Source organism: Somniosus microcephalus, chromosome 11, assembly GCF_052327205.1.
Source record: "Somniosus microcephalus isolate GS21.2 chromosome 11, FLI_Smic_1.0, whole genome shotgun sequence".
Lineage (NCBI taxonomy): Eukaryota > Metazoa > Chordata > Chondrichthyes > Squaliformes > Somniosidae > Somniosus > Somniosus microcephalus.
Genome location: NC_140997.1, coordinates 97293383 through 97311957, shown reverse-complemented (window position 1 = coordinate 97311957; position 18575 = coordinate 97293383). Strand labels below are relative to the sequence as shown.

The 18575-nt window shown below is 41.1% G+C and overlaps 1 protein-coding gene across 1 annotated transcript in view; it reads right to left on the bottom strand.

Annotated features, from left to right (window-relative positions):
* Window positions 1–18575, bottom strand: part of trrap (transformation/transcription domain-associated protein) — a 227597-nt gene that overhangs the window by 159034 nt on the left and 49988 nt on the right. The window contains exons 17-23 of the mRNA XM_085999960.1: window positions 16312–16477; window positions 15572–15828; window positions 11037–11237; window positions 4789–4940; window positions 2644–2843; window positions 1369–1586; window positions 651–848 (exon numbers count right to left, since the gene is read on the bottom strand). Of these exons, the coding sequence (XP_085856086.1) occupies window positions 651–848; window positions 1369–1586; window positions 2644–2843; window positions 4789–4940; window positions 11037–11237; window positions 15572–15828; window positions 16312–16477 (1392 nt within the window). The remainder of the gene's footprint in view (window positions 1–650; window positions 849–1368; window positions 1587–2643; window positions 2844–4788; window positions 4941–11036; window positions 11238–15571; window positions 15829–16311; window positions 16478–18575) is intronic.

Here is an 18575-nt window from a genome sequence, read left to right as displayed (position 1 = left end):
ACACTTGTAGCATCAAGCAATTTAGGTCAGACACATCCGGAGGTTGCTGCAGCTCTCCCTCTACGTTACCCTATATGCAGCCCTCTCAGTTTCTTTTAGTGGTTGTAAATATTTTTGTACGTGCTGTCACCGGTTAAAGTCACATTTTCCTGTGCATGGACAGCTGCCAATTATTACAATTAGTGTTATTTTACTACATAATACCACCACTAAAGTGTTCCATTACATCACATTCGTCAGTTCATTTAACTCAAGTCATAAACATGTGTCCGCCGAAATATAATCAGACACTCGTCTCACTTGAAACAATGGGGCAGATTTCATAAATTAGCCCTCCTAGTATAGGGCTTTATGCACTGGGAGTGAAGATCAACAATTAGGGCACCCAGATCAGTAGCCCGTACCATTTTTTGCGCACTGATTTTAATGGATGTGAAATCGTGCAGATGACCCCAAATACTTGATACTTGGAAAAGAACAAAAACGCTGATCGAGGTCAACTCTTTTTTTTAGTTCCAGTTCGCATCCAGCCTGACTGCAGTGTGAGCACACATTGATTGTTAGCATGAACTAGTTAGAAATGCTGACTTTTGTTGTGTAAAACATACCAAACTTCACGTACCCCTCTCCCCATAAGAAAAACACAGTACCTCTCCAGTCAGATCCATCATGACGAACAGGAGAGCCTTCAGAAAGGTTTGCTGGTTCTGTAGGACCCAGATCAAAGGAAGGCGTTCCATCAAGAACTTAATGGACACGACGCCTCCAAGTTTAGCGTACCAAGCTTGTTCATAGCAGCAGGCGCAAAGACGCTCCACAATGTAAGAGAATAATGGCAACAGGCACGCCTAGCAGAATTTTTAAAAAGTCACTCATTTGACAACATCCAATATATCAGAAATTTTACTGATCTAAAATTTATTAACTCGAACAGGATGTGCTATCAGTCTTTCAGATGAGATGTTAAACTGAGGCCCTGTTTGCCCTCTCAGGTAGTCGTAAAAGATCCCTTGGCACTATTGGAAGAGGAGCAGGGGAGTTCCCCCCTGTGCCCTGGCCAATATTTATCCCTTAACCAACATCAATAAAAAAAGATTATCTGGCCATCATCACATTCCAGTTGTGGGAGCTTGCTGTGTGCAAATTAGCTGCCATGTTTCCTACATTACAACAGTGACTACACTTCAAAAGTACTTAATTGGCTGTAAAGCGCTTTGTGACGTCCCGAGGTCGTGAATGGCGCTGTAGAAATGTAAGTTCTTTCTTCCTTTCTTTCTATTTTAGATTCTTTAATACAGGTTGCAAATTAAAGAGTATCCTTTGGTGACATAATTCTACACATATCATTAGAAATTCAAAAGTACCTACCCGTTCCTTTGAGCCTAAGATTATGCTTGCTACATCAAAGATAACAGCCAGAGCCACCTCTCCGATTTTGCAGAGTTCCTTTTCCTCATAAGCCATGCAGATGGCTATAGCGTCTATAAGAACAAGTGGGTCCATTCCTTTTGATCCATTCTCCTCGCTGTGGAACATGGCCGTGCTTGGCTGACTGCCTACTTGATAACACTGCAGCAAGAATGGGCCTGGGGAACACAATCAAAGGCTTTTAAACTATGCCGCAACGGCAAATAAAAACATCAAATTATATGTCGAAAAAATTAAAATGATGGCTTTAATGATTTACGTATTAGTGCAGGCAAAAGGGCGGCAACTGCTAAACAAACACCACTGAATGAAATCGTTGGTGGGTTAAGGGAGCCATCATATTATAAAAAGGTACAAGTTCGACCACATCAGCCAGCCACTGGGCAATGCACCCCTTTCATGCAAGTATCTGCCAAAACTAGTCAGATTATCTGGTCATTATTACATTGCTTTTTGTGGGAGCTTGCTGTGCGCGCAAATTGGCTGCCGCGTTTCCTACATTACAACAGTGACTACACTTCAAAAGTATTTCATTGGCTGTAAAGCACTTTGGGGCGTCCTCAAGTCGTGAAAGGTGCTGTATAAACACAAGTCTTTCTTTCTTAATTGAATGTGGCAGCTAACTTGCCTAAACAGAAGAACATCAGAAATAGGGGCAGGAGTAGGCCATACGGCTCCTCGAGCCTGCTCCGCCATTCAATAAGATAAGATCATGGCTGATCTTCAACCTCAACTCCACTTTCCTGCCTGATCTCCATTTGCCTCGATTCCCTTAGAATTCAAAAATCTATCGATCTCAGTCTTGAATACACTCAATGACTGAGCATCCACAGCCCTCTGGGGTAGAAAATTCCAAAGATTCACAATCCTCAGTGAAGAAATTTCTCATCATCTCAGACCTAAATGGCTGGAACAGCTGTACACGTAATCATGCTGGAAAAGCAAAATATCGCTCCCACCGAACAATGGAAGTGTCATTAAAAAAATAAGCTGAAAGCGATAAATGTAGAAAAGGAGATGTATTAGAATACTGCCTTGTGGCCAGTTTCACTGGGTTGGCTTAATTCCTCAGATAGACACAATGGTGTTTGTGAATTATGATAGGAATTTCATACTTGTGAACTAAACCAGAGCAATATCCCCCTTTTCATTCTAGGCCTTTGTCAGAACGCCCCCGATTTAATCTCACCCATTCAGTAGGTGACATTAACTCACCGCACTGCTGAGCTACTGCCACCATGGTGTAGTGACGGATTAAGCTGGCCACGAAAGGCAGAGCACTGGGCCGTAGATCTTTAATGACAGCTGACATAAATGCTCCCGTCAAAGCCTGTTCGAATGTTTTACGAGCAGGCGTGTCCTGTGCTTTGTAACGGTGCGATATAATTACGCTGGGTATCGCCTTCTCGGTGAAGCTGGGAGACAAAATGAAATTAATTCAAGAAAGCACTCACTACATCATCAACAAATCAACCATGAAAATCGCACAGCGGGTAGAAGAGTTTCTTTTACATTTTGATAGAGCTGACCCAATTCAATTACTCCATTTTAATACTGTCAGCAACTGACCACAAATAAGATGGATGGTTCAATTTCATCACAGCTATTTAGGGCCAGCTGCTGCAAATAAGGCAAATGTGTTCCAAATGGTACATGCACTGACAACCAAATGCGATTATTGAGTGACGTTTCAATGTTTACAGTGCGCTGTGCTCAAGTCATTTCATTTGGATTTGAAAGGCTGAAATATTAATCAATTTGGCAGACAAAAAGAGCTATTACAGCAAGATGGAGAAATGCTTATGCTGCTGCCCTTATCACTTGATAGAGATCAGCATCACCTTTATTGAGATTTTTTTTCCTCTTGCCAATTTTAGACCCCCTTCCCTCAAGCGCTTTGTTACGTTTCAGTAGGCACTAGCCTGCAGTACCTCAGCCGAGTGCCAGTGGCTCACAGACAAACTTTGACAGCAAGTGCTGGCGGGTTATTCAACCAGAGAGGCCTCGCGGCCGAGCCAATTTCCCACCCGCACCGAATATCTGCACACGTCCAACAAGCAGCTCCTAGTTAGCCATCAGGAGCAGTAGAATCAGAGTGGTTTCCCTCCCTATACCAAGGGTGCAGAGACCGATTGTAGTGTCCCATCACCTTCCCTGGCTAAAATCAGCATAGACCTTCTCGGTCTGTATGGCTCAGCTGCTTGTTGGGTTAACTTGTTAATTCAAGGAGGTTGCTTCTGATAGCAAATTATTCTAAAATTAGAGGCCTTACAATAAGAGAAGTTGACTTGGCTTTTTCATTTGAGTAGTTAATGTTTAAAAAAATAGCAACCACAGCATCCGGAAATTATTGAAGTGTAAGCCAATATGATTTGTTTTATTTCCAATCAACAGTTTGACCAAATAATGATTTGCATCCTAATATGTAACCAAACCTTTCACGGAAGGCGCTGCATCAATTCTATTTGTAAGTCTTCGCTTACACAAATTTAAATTGAAGCTAAACTTTATTTTGGTACTTTAGTAATGCAATAACCATCTCCCAAATCTGGAGATGGTCCCAGTATTTACGATGCAGCCATGCTCACTTTGGACACTCCAAAATGATGCGTGAAGACTTTAGACCCAGCTTGCTGAGTAACAGTTTTCTATCGCTGCTGGCACAACTTCCGCACTTTTTCCCTCACGGAAAGTCCTAAAAGTTCTTGTTATTGGGAGGGCAGCATTGGATTGTATACAGTGTTACGGTCACTCAAGACAACCGCTTAGCACTGGAGTGGCGAAATGTTGACCTCCATCACTCAACATTTCCCAGGTCATCGCACAACATTCTGGCATGTAATGGCATTCAGGAACTGAGTGACAGCTGCAAGCATCCCAATAGTGAGACAGCTGCTGGAACAGTAAAGCTATCATAACAATTAAGTTTAAGTATAATTTTCTGGCAGAATGCTAATCGATATATTATTTAAGAGCATTGTCTGGAATATGCTGTTCATTCAACATGCCCAAAATGCAAAAAGCACGATGAGTGATAAACAAAATGATTGACATACATCAGTTGTAATTATGCTCAGACTTATAGCGCAAACCCTACTGAAAAATTTTCTTTTTCGGTTAATGTGTACAGCACATGCACTTTCGTTATACGTTGAATGAAACCAGAATTGTAATTATTGATGTTAATAGAAACAGGTTTTTAAAGTGATTAATCTGGTCACAAAATAAGAGCGTTTAACAAATTCCCGATTGTATTTTTTTTTAAGCCTCTTGTGTGAAGAGAAACTAGTGCTGCAGATTATACATGGAATGAACCCACTTTTGCATTCAATCACTAAACTGAATCTATGCTGTCCGTACTTTGGATGGGCAAGTAGTTGGTACAGCGAATGTTTGTTATCATCCAAGCTCATCATTGCTACCAAAAAGCACTTGATAACTTCCCAAGCCTGGCGGCGATAATATGGCTCTGTGTTGGCACTCTTCAGACAATCCAACGCGGTTTCAATCGCCTAAAATCAAAAACAAAATAGCTTTTACACGCAAAATCTAAACCGTTTAAAAGTCTTCTCTTGTGCATCACTGAAACTTCATAAAAATACCTGCAGAATTATAAGATGTATACAATACATTTAAACTGCATTCAAAACATGAAGGCCTGCTTAATTTGATGTACTGTCCTGCATATAATTACACAACAAGAACAGACACCCTTAGCAAATTGCCAAACTGGTGCACTGCATCTGCCATGAACAAGGCAGCGGCTTGCTATTACTCTACTTACACAATAAGGTACAGTAAAAATATCAAGGAGTTTTATCACCGCTGTTTTGGAACTCAGCTGTGGCAAAAACCTGGAGCAACACATCTAGTTAATTAACACACTGCTCCGGCAGGATAAAATTCTCTCTTGAATAAACCTCCATCGCGACGAAGATTGAATCGGTCACATTTGTGATAGCAACGTATTCATCCTGCATTTATTGTTTTCTTTTCAAACATCTTTTTTTAAATAGAGGCATGCACAGTTGATTTGTCTAGTCTTTATATAAAGTTTTCCTTCCCAGATATATTACAAAGCTGGTCCTGTTGAAATGTAGGAAAGCCATTTCAAAGTGTTAATGGCCAATTCCGTGACAATCACAAGTTATCGTTCTACTTCCTTATTTTTAATGTCGAAAAACCTTTGCATCTTTTGCAGTTAGTTGAATGGCAAGGACAATAACAGATCGTCTTTTTGCTCCAGAGACCAATTAAGACGTGAAAGTTAAAGTAGCTCGACCAAGCTGAATAATCTACCAAAACAGTTACAAATAATAACCCTCTTGGAAAAAATAATACTGCTCGAGCCAAATGATTCAGTCCTAAAGTGTCCAGGCTGCACCACAATCCAACTTGATGAAACAAAATCCCCATTTACAAAACTGCAAGCACACATGCAGATATTCACCCTTGAATATGTAGCCATTCTAAACAAATCATAAATTTATCCATAAAGTTGACCATAAAAATGATAATTAACTCAAGCAAAGGACTGTTTTCAATTGTTTAAAACTGAGATGGTCTCCCAATTAAATTGTAGTGGAATAATATCTTTAACAGTAATAAAGGAGACACTCAAGGATTGTCTTTTGTGGTACGCCACTATATATGTAATTTACCTTGTGACTGACAGAACTGAACACACAACTGTCTAGAACCCACTCCCACAGTGGGATCAATCCTACCTATCGCGGCTCACGCCTCAGTATTTAGTTTACATTACCAGCAGTAAAGAACTAGTTTTTTTTTTTTTTAGTTTTTTTTTTATAAAAGGCCCACTATAAGTGCTCTGTTCCCTTTAACACTCCCGAGACACCTCCAATAACTCATTCCCGGGCTGTTTTACAACAAACCTAAATGGAGAGAGAGAGAGAGAGAGAGATCAGTATAAACTCCAAATGGTGTTTTAATCAATATATTATGCACTAGACTATTGTAATTTGACACAGGTTGGCGTGCCATGTCCAGAGATTTGACTTGCTGCATGGAAAACACCATCTGTAACACATAATCTTTAAAAAACAAACACCACAAGTAGAACAATTCCAAAACTCCACGACAGATCAGAGAGAACAGCCAAGTATTCTGCCGTGCCTCAATGCAACTGCAATGGAAAATTCACTTAGGAGGGCATAAAATGAGAAATTTCATGATGCAAGTGGCTGTAAACTGAAAACCAAGTCACCTATACATTAGACAGTTAATATGAAATTAAGCAGATAAAGGTGACCTTTGGAGGTGTCCCTGCTATTAAAAAGGTGCACGGTTTGCCCAAGAGGAAAGGAAAATATTTTAGACTCCCGTTTCTAGCCTCAGCCATTAGACTCAATCATCAACTTTAATGAAAGCCCATCAAGGTCTCATGACACAACCAAGTCCTATCTACGGACCACTGAGGTGCAACCTCTCGTTAATGCAGTAAAAAATGGAAAATATACATTTATTAACCCAAAAAAACTCTGTACATCGTAAATATTCCTTCAAACTGCAACAGGTCTCGTGTGAGGCAGAGCATTTATATATTTTTTTTTTTTTTTTTTTATAAGCGCAAACAGAATATGATCACTAACTGAAAATGACTGCTTTGCGAGCATCAACTCAATGTTTATGGGTTAGGCTTTTTCCATCTACAACTGCGTTAAAATTGCAAGGTTCAAACATTGTAAATACAGATGTCTTTTTTAAAATTCTGTTCATGAATGCCACACATTTTATTACAGCAATTTACAAGGAGCAGTACTTTCAATCATCCCTTCAACTCATAAAGCTTGCCAGTGGAATAGAAAATGAGAAATTCTAAATCAGCTTTCCAAACTGAACATGTATTCCCTGTATACAAAAATGAAATAATATGTACTGCAGTATTACAATATTACAGTTTCTGTCTTTTTTCGGTGGGTGGTGGGGGGCTGGGTTTTTGGTGCTTTAACCATTTCTTTCTTCTACATCATTATAAATAAAATCAAATGTCAACCACAAACACCAAGTACCAGACTCACGGTGTGTAAAAAGGCTAGAGAGCATTGCATTAAAATAAGAGAGTACTGAGGAGCAGGACGTCAGGGAAGAAAGTGGAGTGGACAGTTGGAGATGGACGCTTGAATTCCATTTCTGGGTGAAGTAGTCAGCTTTTATTCGACTGAATTGGTTTTTATTCTGCCGAAGTTTCTCACGGGGGCTAACTGTGTGGTTAGAATTACGTTAACAAATGATATTGCATTTAGCTTCTTAATGTGTGTTTTTGAATAAAACAATGATCACAAGCATTCTGCAGTCCAGAGGAAGGGTGGGAATCCAAAATGGATTCTAGCGATTTAAACCCCCCCCCCGCCAAAAAAAACCAGAAACCCTATTCATTACCTAAACATTTTAAATGCCAACATTTAGAATCAGGTTAATGTACAACTGAAAAACCCATCAAGTGTATTAGCTGCTAAATCTTCACAAAAGTTTGAATAAAAAATATTTTTGCAATCATTGAAAACACTTGACCGTCACTGGTGATTTACATTCTCCCTGGTTACAGAAGTGAGGGAGTGTCGTTTCCCTTCACCCACTCGTACATTAAGTTAATAAAGTGCACAGTACAAGTACACAGAATTAACTTTTCAGATAAATATTAGTACGGATATAATCTTAATATATGTACTGGCCTGATATGTACTGGCTCCTCAAAATGTTTGCTCTGGCGCTGAACACATCAGCAAAACACATTCGAGAACCTTGCGGTTAATTAGTTTTTGAAAGCTGCAAAATGGCAAGTCCTATGATTCTAAAAACCCCAAGCCCACCACAGCAGCCCTTCACAGCAATATAAATCTACATTACAGCAGTGACTACACTTCAAATAACTACTTCATTGGCTGTAAAGCACTTTGGGATGTCCTGAAGGAGATATATAAATGCAAGTCTTTCTTTCCAACAGTAAAATAACTATATTCATTGTGTGCTTTTTTGTTTAAACAGTCAAACTCCCAAGAACATAGTTAGAAAGGTGGCGCGTTATATTAGGTCATTTGTACTGAGTAAGCTGATCAGAGCCAGAGCCACAGGACAGGCATGACTGGCCTAGCCACCACCCGATTAGAGGGTAAACAAACCAACTAGCGAAGGCTCCTGCTCCTCACTGTCCGCTGAGCCCTGCTGGAAACACATGTGCATGAACAGCTGGTAAGACCGGGATTGGGGCTGGTTGCGACAAACCCCGTGGTCAAATAGCCAGTCGATACTCACCGTCGGGGAATCGTGCATGAAGCATGAACATCTGGATAAGGACAACAACTTGGCGCCAAAGCCCGCCAAAAAAAATCACTGCCTGCAGGAGAGGAAGGAGGGTTGGGAGGGGGAAAAACAACTTCTGGAGCTTAAATGGAATCGTTATTTAGGTTTAAATGCTTCACACGAGCCTTTGCGATTCATCAACTACACAGTTCATTCATTTAATAATACAATTCCTACAAAACCTGTTGTCTATTTTACAGTTAAGTGATTGATGAATTTGAATAAATTATAATAATCGCCCCACAGCTGTGACATCATTTCTAATCTTTTAATTGCATTCGTTTTTAGCATACTTTTTGGTGGGAGCTTTCAGTTTGAAGGGTGAAGCAGTAATTATCTTAAAATGAAGTAGTAACAGGTTATGGGTTTATTTAATATTTTCAAGAATTGGAATTGTGCGGCAATGTAAATCACGGAGAGCCCGAAATGTTGGAGTGAAACCAGAGGCAGAATTGGCAGCATCAAAATGCACAACGTCTTTTTTTTTTGGGGGGGGGGGGGGGGGGGCGAAAGAGAGAAAAAGGAGGGGGGGGGGGAAGGGGAATGTTCGATGTCAAACAAGTAAAGGTGTTGAGGTGCATTAAGAATAGATTTTAACGTCACTCCAATTTTTTTTTGTTACGATCTTACAATTAGGAGACAAACGGGTTCCCTGCAAACAAATACAAAAGCAAAATATTGCGGATGCTGGAAACCTGAAATACAAACAGAAAATGCTGGAAATACTCAGCAGCATCTGTGGAGAGAGAAGCAGAGTTAAGGTTTCAGGTCGATGACCCTTCTAACGAAGACTCCTTCTGTGCTGTAACCATTCTATGATTCAATGTTGCAGGCCCACTGGATTTTATTGCAGTTTTACTACAAAGATACTTAGGTTTTTAGCCCCTCGATCTCCACAAGCCATGCCTCCACTTGTCCCAGAGATCTCTGGAAATACTGCTCCGACAGGTCACAAGGGGAACAGGCAGAGTCGGCTCATTCCCTCTGTTTCGCGGACAAGCAACCAGCCTCTATTAGGTGTCAGCTCTGGCTCAGTGGGTAGCACCCTCACCTCGGAGTCAGAAGGTCGTGGGTTCAGGTCCCATGCCTAGAGCACATAATGCAGGCCGACGCTCACAGTGCTGTACTGAGGGAGTGCTGCACTGTCAGAGCTGCTGTCTTTTGGATGAGACATTAAACCGAGGCCCCGTCTGCCCTCTCAAGTGATCATAAAAGATCCCACGGCACTATTTTGAAGAAGAGCAGGGGAATTCTCCCCAGTGTCCTGGCCAATATTTATCCCTCAAACATCAGCTATAACAGATGATCTGGTCATTAGCACTGTTTGTGAGAGCTTGCTGTGCTGTGCGCTCACAACTGGCTGCTGCGTTTCCTATATTACAACAGTGACTACAAAAGCACTTTGGGATGTCCCATGGATGTGAAAGGCGCTATATATAAATGCAAGTTCTTTTATTTTCCCTTTTATTAGGCAACACGTATAATACCACAGCTAAGATTGGGGGATGCATTTTCCTTACAAACCCAGTGGGATAGGATGCTTCCTGATACTATTACAGTACCCAGTTCTTGCCACATTGTGGCACTGTAATGACTTGATACTGAATACATAAGGCTGCACTCAAACAAAACTGCAATATACTGCTGTTTATACAGTGCCATCAAGTGGCTGGCATCAATGTGGCAAGATTACAGAGAAGAAAATAAAATTACATAGAATGTACAGCACAGAAACCGGCCATTTGGCTCAACGGGTCCATGCTGGTGTTTATGTTCCACACGAGCCTAATGGTAAATGGCATTGCTTCAGGTTTATTAATAAGGCAGTCAAGTTGAGCACAGCAAGCTCCCAAACAGCAACGTGATAACAACCAGATAATCTGTTTTAGTGATGTTGGTTGAGGGATAAATATTGGCCAGGACACTGGGGAGAACTCCCCTGCTCTTCTTCCAATAGTGTCAGTGGAATCTTTTACATCCACCTGAGGGGGCAGACGGGGCCTCGCTTTAACATTGCATCCGAAGGACGGCACCTCTGACAGTGCAGCACTCCCTCGGTACCACACTGGGATTGTTAGCCTGGATTTTGTGCTCAAGTCTCTGGAGTGGGACATGAACCCACGACCTTCTGACTCGGAGGCGAGCTGCTACCCACTGAGCCACGGCTGACCATCAATTAGTAAGTGTTCCGATCTCTAGTATGCCCCTCACCTTGACGAACACAAAAAAACTAGTGATGCACAAGCCAAACATTTTCTGCTAGTAAGAGAGTGCATGAGCCTCACCTTCTCCATAGGAAGCTGAATAGACGCCTTACAGTCTGAAAACTCAGCTGTAATGCTTGGTCCCTGTACCTCGGTGACAACATACTGCAGCTTCTGGGACTCCTTCAGCATCTTCCGGTTGCTGCCACCAAACTTGCCCAGCACACGATAGGCCACATGGGAGATACTGTCTGCCGGGTTACGCAAGGTGCGCCATAAAGCCTGCCCAAAAAACATTTTAAAAATCAGCATTCTCTATAGTAATGTATAATTTAAGTATTTGTTGCAGCTGCAGCTTGTGCAGCCTGGCATTTGATCAACTGTTAGAGGAACAACGACACAATAGAGAGAAATATTACTGGTCAGGATGTGGAGCTGCCGGAGTTGGACTGGGGTGGACAAATGTAAGAAGTCACACAACACCAGGTTATAGTCCAACAGCTTTATTTGAAATCACAAGCTTTCGGAGCGCTGCTCCTTCTTCAGGTGAAGTGGAGAAATGCATAAAGACACAGCTTATATAGTCAGAGAATCATGTCAGATGTTTACAGGTCAGGATGGTTGTGGGGCCTGGTATGCTAAATCGGGCTGCGCATAAAATGAGGTCCCGGGTCACTTATGGCCCCCAAACCCCAAGCAGCTCAATCCTATGTGCACTCTCAGTTTGTGGGCCTGAAAGTTTGGAATATCTGTTGTTGGCATTTTGTTGGATAATTCGTAAAGCAGGGCACCAAGATACATTAATATATGCAAATGAGGAGTGCAGATTTAAACTTGTACACTAGGCCTGTGATGATCCTACGTGCATCAAGAAAGCCTGGTTACCCCACTCTAAACTATGAAAAAACACCCCAAATACTATGCACCATCATTGGAGAACAGAAGACAGAGGGGAGACGTAGAATCATAGAATGATACAGCACAGAAGGAGGCCGTTCGGCCCATCGTGCCAGGTGCGGGCTCTTGAAAGAGCTCTCCGAATAGTCCCACTCCCCTGCTCTTTCCCCATTGCCCTGCAATTTTCACCCCTTCAAGTATTTATCCAATTCCCTTTTGAAATTTACTATTGAATCTGCTTCCACCGCCCTTTCAGGCAGTGCCTTCCAGATCCTAACTCCGCGCAAAAAAAGGATCCAGGTTTTAAAATGCCCCGAGGAATGAATAATGTAGGTGCAAGCAGGTTATTTGATTGGATTGTGAGCACACAAGCAAGGGACACCAGTGCAAAAGTTGTCAAGCCTCAGGAAATATAACTGGAGATTAGAAGTAAATTAACTGCCCCCCCCACCCCACCCCCAAAAAAGTGTCCTGGGCATGTGGAATAGTCTCCCAACCAAACGGCAAGTAAATTAACATCTTTAAAAAGAAAAGCTGTTTAGGAACTGCATATTTAACCAATTGCTGTATGAAACATGCTGTTACTTGAATTGGTGGGGCCATAGAATGATCATAATAAAGGGAGGCTAGATAAACACATGAGGGAGAAAGGAATAGGAGGATACGCTGATAGGGTTGGATGAAGAGGGGTGGGAGGAGGCTCGTGTGGAGCATAAACACCGGCACGGACCAGTTGGGCCAAATGGCCTGTTTCTGTGCTGTAGATTTTATGTAATTCTATGCAATAATGAAGAAGCCCAGGAGGATTAAATGTTGGCTAGGTATTCAGAATTGTGAGAAGTTGGGGGAGGGAGGGGGTGGGGGAGAGAGAGCAGGAAAGGAAAAACGCTGCTGAACTTTTTCTTAGGAGATGAAGTAAATCGGGTGCAGCTTTGATAAAGCACTTTGTATATAGTTGTGGAAGTGTGTGTGTGTGTTCGGGGGCAAACGGCCTTTTTTCCTCACTCCAAGGTCCAATTTATCGTTCGCTCTCACTGAAAGTTCGTGAAGTTGTAGATCGGTAACTAACCAATATCGTTAAATAGTACATTTGAGTGTTAGCAGTTCTACTGTACACATAGCCTAGCCTAAGCTCTTGATTAGAATGTATTAGCCTGGACTCCTGAACCCAACATTCCTCCCCCAGAAAAAATAAATAGGAACCTTCCTAAATTGGAAAAGCTTCCATCATACTCAAATTATTCTTCACAAATGCGCCCAGTATTTTCCTCCAAATAACTCTTCAGGTGCAATTACAACACAGCCAAAGATTTGAACAGCAGTGCAGTGCTGCAAATTAAATGTTGTTGATCCCATTCGACATTATTTACTGCACCCCATGTACTTTGATGGCTTTTAATTCTTTTTGAAGCTCAGGAGTTTGTGATTCTGAACAGCAAACACAAGACTATAAAAATTACAACAGCAAGCAGCATTACCAAAAATATCAGAGCAAGATTCAACTGTCGCACAGTTCCACTTGTGACACCATTTCTCTCATCTCCCACAGCCTCTCCTGTTTGACTAGTGGCTTTGGGGGGGGGGGGGGGGGGGCACATGGATGCATCAGTAGAAAATAGTTGTGATTTATGACAAGTCACCTCATTTATGAAATAAACTGGGTATCCCATGAATATTTATTGAATATTTGGTTTATTGACCAGAGAGCAAGAGAGTAAGACAGAGAAAAAGAGAGTGAGAGAGAGAGAGAAAAAGAAAGCGACAGAGTGAGAACAAAAGAGAGAAAGAAAGAAAAAAAGAGAAAAAAAAATAGACACTCTGAAAAGTTTGCAGCGCTCCTGTACAAAGCAATGGTCAGAACCTATCACAGTAAGGAGACCTCTTGTAACGCTACAGGGGTGAACAAAGATGATTGTAGGTATCAGAAATTCTGGTCATGAAAAAGTTAATAAAGTTGGGCTGGTTCTTTGGAAAAAGAAACTTTGCGATCTAATTGAAGTTTTCAATATTATACAGGGAATTAACAAAGTTGATCCAGGCAAAGTGCTCAACTACAGCGAAGGCTTGACATACTGGAGGACACGAGCTGAAACTGGGAACATTGTAAGAAGGGAATTCTTCACCCAAAGATAACTGAGTTATGGAAATAGTCATCAGGGAAGGACAGTATAAATGGATAATTGGATTTAGAGAGAAGGGATTAGTATATACAAGACACAGAGTTGATCTATGGGAGAGCCATGTGCTCGCATGGGATCAATAGTCCTTTGAGCTTCTAAAAAAAATTTATGTTCTTCATATTGGTCTCCTCCGCATGCTTTACAAAAACTGTAATTCTCGTCAAATTCACTGGTCTCTAAATGGAAAGAGAATTCGCACTTTATTCTGGGTCACGAATGTATTACAATCTAATTCTTTTCATTCAAATTATCTAATGATTCCATTTGTTAAAAGCTCTAAATTGCCATTTCTGCTCTGTTATTTTCATTCCTTAATTCAAATTATTGGACAATTCAAAATGTTTTACATCTCACATCAGGAGTATACAGTACTGCCATAAAACATGTTTACTGCAGTAATGGGGGATTGCTAGTTCCTTTCCAGTATTTCCCACCACCCCCCCCCCCACCCCCCAAGGTGTGCAGCTGCAATCACGAGGAGCCGCGCAGCTCACTCACCAGCGCTGCCACTGGAAGATACCCCACATATGCGCGGCTGCTGCAGCAAAGTTAAAGGACTCGTGCAGGAAAAAAGAAAATTAGAGGGAATATTGTCCACTGAATGATAACTTTATACAATAATAAATGTGCAATTACATCTTTATATAACCGCAATTTGGGGACATAGATTCAAAACCATTCACTGTTCACTTTTGTCCAGAAACCCACCAGTGAAGCCACCTCACTTTCCTTATCTTTCAGAACTAGAATGCAATTACCAATTAAAATTTGTGAAATACTATGATTTGAAGTATTTTGGGTTTTCCTTTTGTTAAATGCAATTTGAACCACTTGCTTTTTACAGAACTGCTAAAATAGCAGATTATTTCCGCTGTGAATCTTTCATGTTTGATGCATTTAGTCTGATCATTTCAAATGCAACTGGAAGTTTAATCAGTTCTAAAAGAGTTAATTAAGTTACAGGCAACAGGGCAAGACACAAATAATCCATACATTTTCCACCTTATGTTAAGTATTGCGCATTCTCACATCTAGAACTCCAACCCCATATACTTTGTACATTATTCTGTTCTAATCCCACTCATGATTATTCAAAATAGGTGTACAAAAGTTATGAAGTGTTTTGATAAAGTCAATCAAGAGGAACTGTTTCCATTGGCAGGAGGGTCAGTAACCAGAGGGCACAGATTTAAGTTGATTGGCAAAAAAAACAAGGGGGGGTGGAGACTTGGAGAACTTTTATTTTAAGCAGTGAGCTATGATGATCTGGAATGCTCTGTCTAAAAGGGAATCAGATTCAATAGATACTTTCAAAAGGGAATTGTATAAACATTTGAAAAGGAAAAACATTGCAGGGCTATGGGGAAAGGACTATTTGGATAGCTCTTTCAAAGAGCCAGCACAGGCACAATGGGCCAAACGGCCTCTTTCTGCGCTGTATAGTTCTATGATCCATTTGCCAATTAGCATACAGCAAATCATAAAACAAAGGTTCGATAGATTCACATCTCCTAATGTATTACACTGTCCCGGTTTTACCTGCATGAGCTCCGCTCGCACTGGCTGGATATGATCGTACAAAAAATCGGGCTGCAGGTTGTCCACGCACAGTTCCAGTGTCCGCAGGCCCTGACTGACCAGGGTCTGGGAGCCATTGAGCGCAGATACTAATGGGTCCATCAGCATTGGCAGGTAAGGCAAGAGGGAGCTGAGTCGGACAGGCACAGTTAAACACAGCTCGACGAAGAGATCTTTCATGTGCTGTTTATGCAGGCCACTCTGCAGCATATTCAGCCCTGCAACAAAAACAACTTAAGTATGGCAGCAACTACATCTACTACTCTGTTACTTATTTTATTCTCAATAGTTGTCGAGATATTTATCCTGTGCATATAAAAAGCCAATGCTTTTTCACCTTGAATATTTAGCTTGCTAAACTTATACAATGCTGCAATTAAAAAAATTAATGCTCTGAATAGTGAAATAAATAAAAATATACCCATTTGATTTATAAATACTGAATCAGGAAATACCCTGGTTCTATGCATTACAACTTATAGAAAATCCACTTTTAAGTGATCCATTTTCAGTCCCTTAGTGGTAAGCTACAAAGCAGATTTAGGACTCAAGGGAATTATCTTCAATAAGGAACCTGCGTTAGCTAATGTTCACTTCAATTAAGTGCACAATACATTTTACCAAATCTTGAAATATATTGATTGAACCTGGGGTTATTTTGTCAGTTGAACAGTCAGAAGCTAATGTAATTGTGTTCTTACCTTGCAGCAAGTTAGGCAGTAATGGGAGAAACTCCTGATATAGGAGATCATGGCTGCCACCTCCAATGGATCGGAAAAGGGCTCGAAGCAATAGAAAGTAGTTATACGGCTCCTTGGCCGTCTGAGCCAGCTCCATAGAACTGTTCACAATCTTGTGCAGATGTGGCTAAAATACAATGAAATTTGGTGTTAGAGGGTTTCCAGTTTGGGATTGGTGTCAGCTGTGGTTCAGTGGGTTGCACTCTCTGAGTTAGGAGGTTGTGGGTTCAAGTCCCACTCCAGAGACTTGAGCATAAAATCTAGGCTGACACTCCCAGTGCCAGTACTGAGGGGGTGCTGCACTGTCGGAGGTGCCATCTTTTCAGACATACGAACAATGAACCTTCTGGTCCATCCAGCCTGTCCCACACAATTCTGATACCTTGTTTATCACAATATATACACTCTCTACCCCACCCAAAAACCATGGGATGTCAAACAGAGGTCCCCATCTGGTCCACCCAGCCTGACCCACACAATTCTGATACCTTGTTTATCACAGTAGATACACTCTCTACCCTACCCAAAAACCATGGGATGTTAAACAGAAGTCCCCATCTGCCCTTTCAGGTAGATGTAAAAGATCCCACAGCACTATTTCAAAGAAGAGCACGGGAGTTCTCCCGTGTCCTTGCCAATATTTATCTCTCATTGTTGTTTGTGGGAGCTTGCTGTGCGCAATTGCCTGCCGTGTTTCCTACAACAGTGACTACACTTCAAAAGTACTTAATTAGCTGTAAAGTACTTTGGGATGTCCTGAGGTCATGATAGGCACCATAGAAAATGTAAGATCTTCTTTCTATATAAAATGTAAGATCTCCACAGCGACTGCACATATCCAAGTTCAAATAACTAAACATCAGGGTGAAACACTTCTATTCAGAATCAATGTTGCAATGTGCGATTGGTTAAAAGTGACTTGAGCATAGAAATCATAGCACAAGAGGGCATTCAGCACTTTGCATCAGTCTCCGCTCTTCCACTGGAGTTATATACTCCAATCCCATTTCCCTGCCCCTTCCTCTGTATTCCTTTTCTAGTCTTTGAATGCTCGTCCAATTCCCTTTTAAGTGAGGCTATGGTTTATGTCTCAACAGCTACTTGCGGTAAAGCATCCCAAGTTCTGATAATGCTTTGTGCGGGGAACATAAATCTAACCTCCCTCTTCCTCCTTCTAGTGAAAAAAGCCTCAAAGCCCCGACTCAATTATCCAATTGTCATTTGGTTGTCTAAAGCAGTTGGCATCGGACTTCACAACCTATGTCAACGGTCATGCCAGCCTAAACAGTCGGTTCACAAGAAACTGAGATACACCTGATCTGAAGCATTCATATTCTGCGTTCAACTAACAGCAAGAAATGCGATCTCTTGCAGAAATCAGTACGCTTAACCAGTATTCATGTTTTTTTTTTAAAACTTAATTTATATAAAAGGAAGATAAATCTGAACTCTGAACTACTGAAATGGCAACTTGTAAAGAGCCTGACGTGAAGATTATACAGTGCAGGGAACACCAGTGAATAATGAAGTAACTAAATCATATGAACAATGGCGGACAGGAAAGGACCCTCTGGTCCATCCAGCCTGTCGCACACAATGGCAATACCTTGTATATCACAATATGTACAACTCTCCACCCCACCCGAGTTCACATGATCGCTCAAGAAAACGTGGCCTGCCGCTCTCCAAGTTAAAGTTAGTTTAATTGCAAAATTAAGTACATATTTGTTTAAAGAGTATGCTGTCATATTCACATTAGAGACTCTTTACTCAGTAAATAAAAGGTTTAAACAGCCATTCCCTAAACTAGAAGCAACATTAACTCAGAGGCCAAAGAATCCAAATATTTAAATTGCTGTTACAGCTCATTAAATTCACTCGACCTTGAATTTTCTGACAGGGGAGAACAAAGGAATCGAGTTTTTTTTTTTTTTTTTTTAATATGTTTTAAAGTGACCTTCACAGAGCAAAATTACATGTTAAACCATTAATCACCAAGAAAAGCCACATTTCAAAACCGTCACATCATTTCCATCAGTCAAAATCTAATATATTTCCACACACAAAGACATTGCAAAAATCATACAAGGGTTTTGAACTATAAGAAGAAATTAGGGTAATTACTGGAAGGGGAGGAAGGAGGAAAACAACTAAAAACCCAGATTTGCCCACATAACAACCGTGACTGGCTGTTTGTGAAGAGCTCTGGGATACTGAGGAGCTGA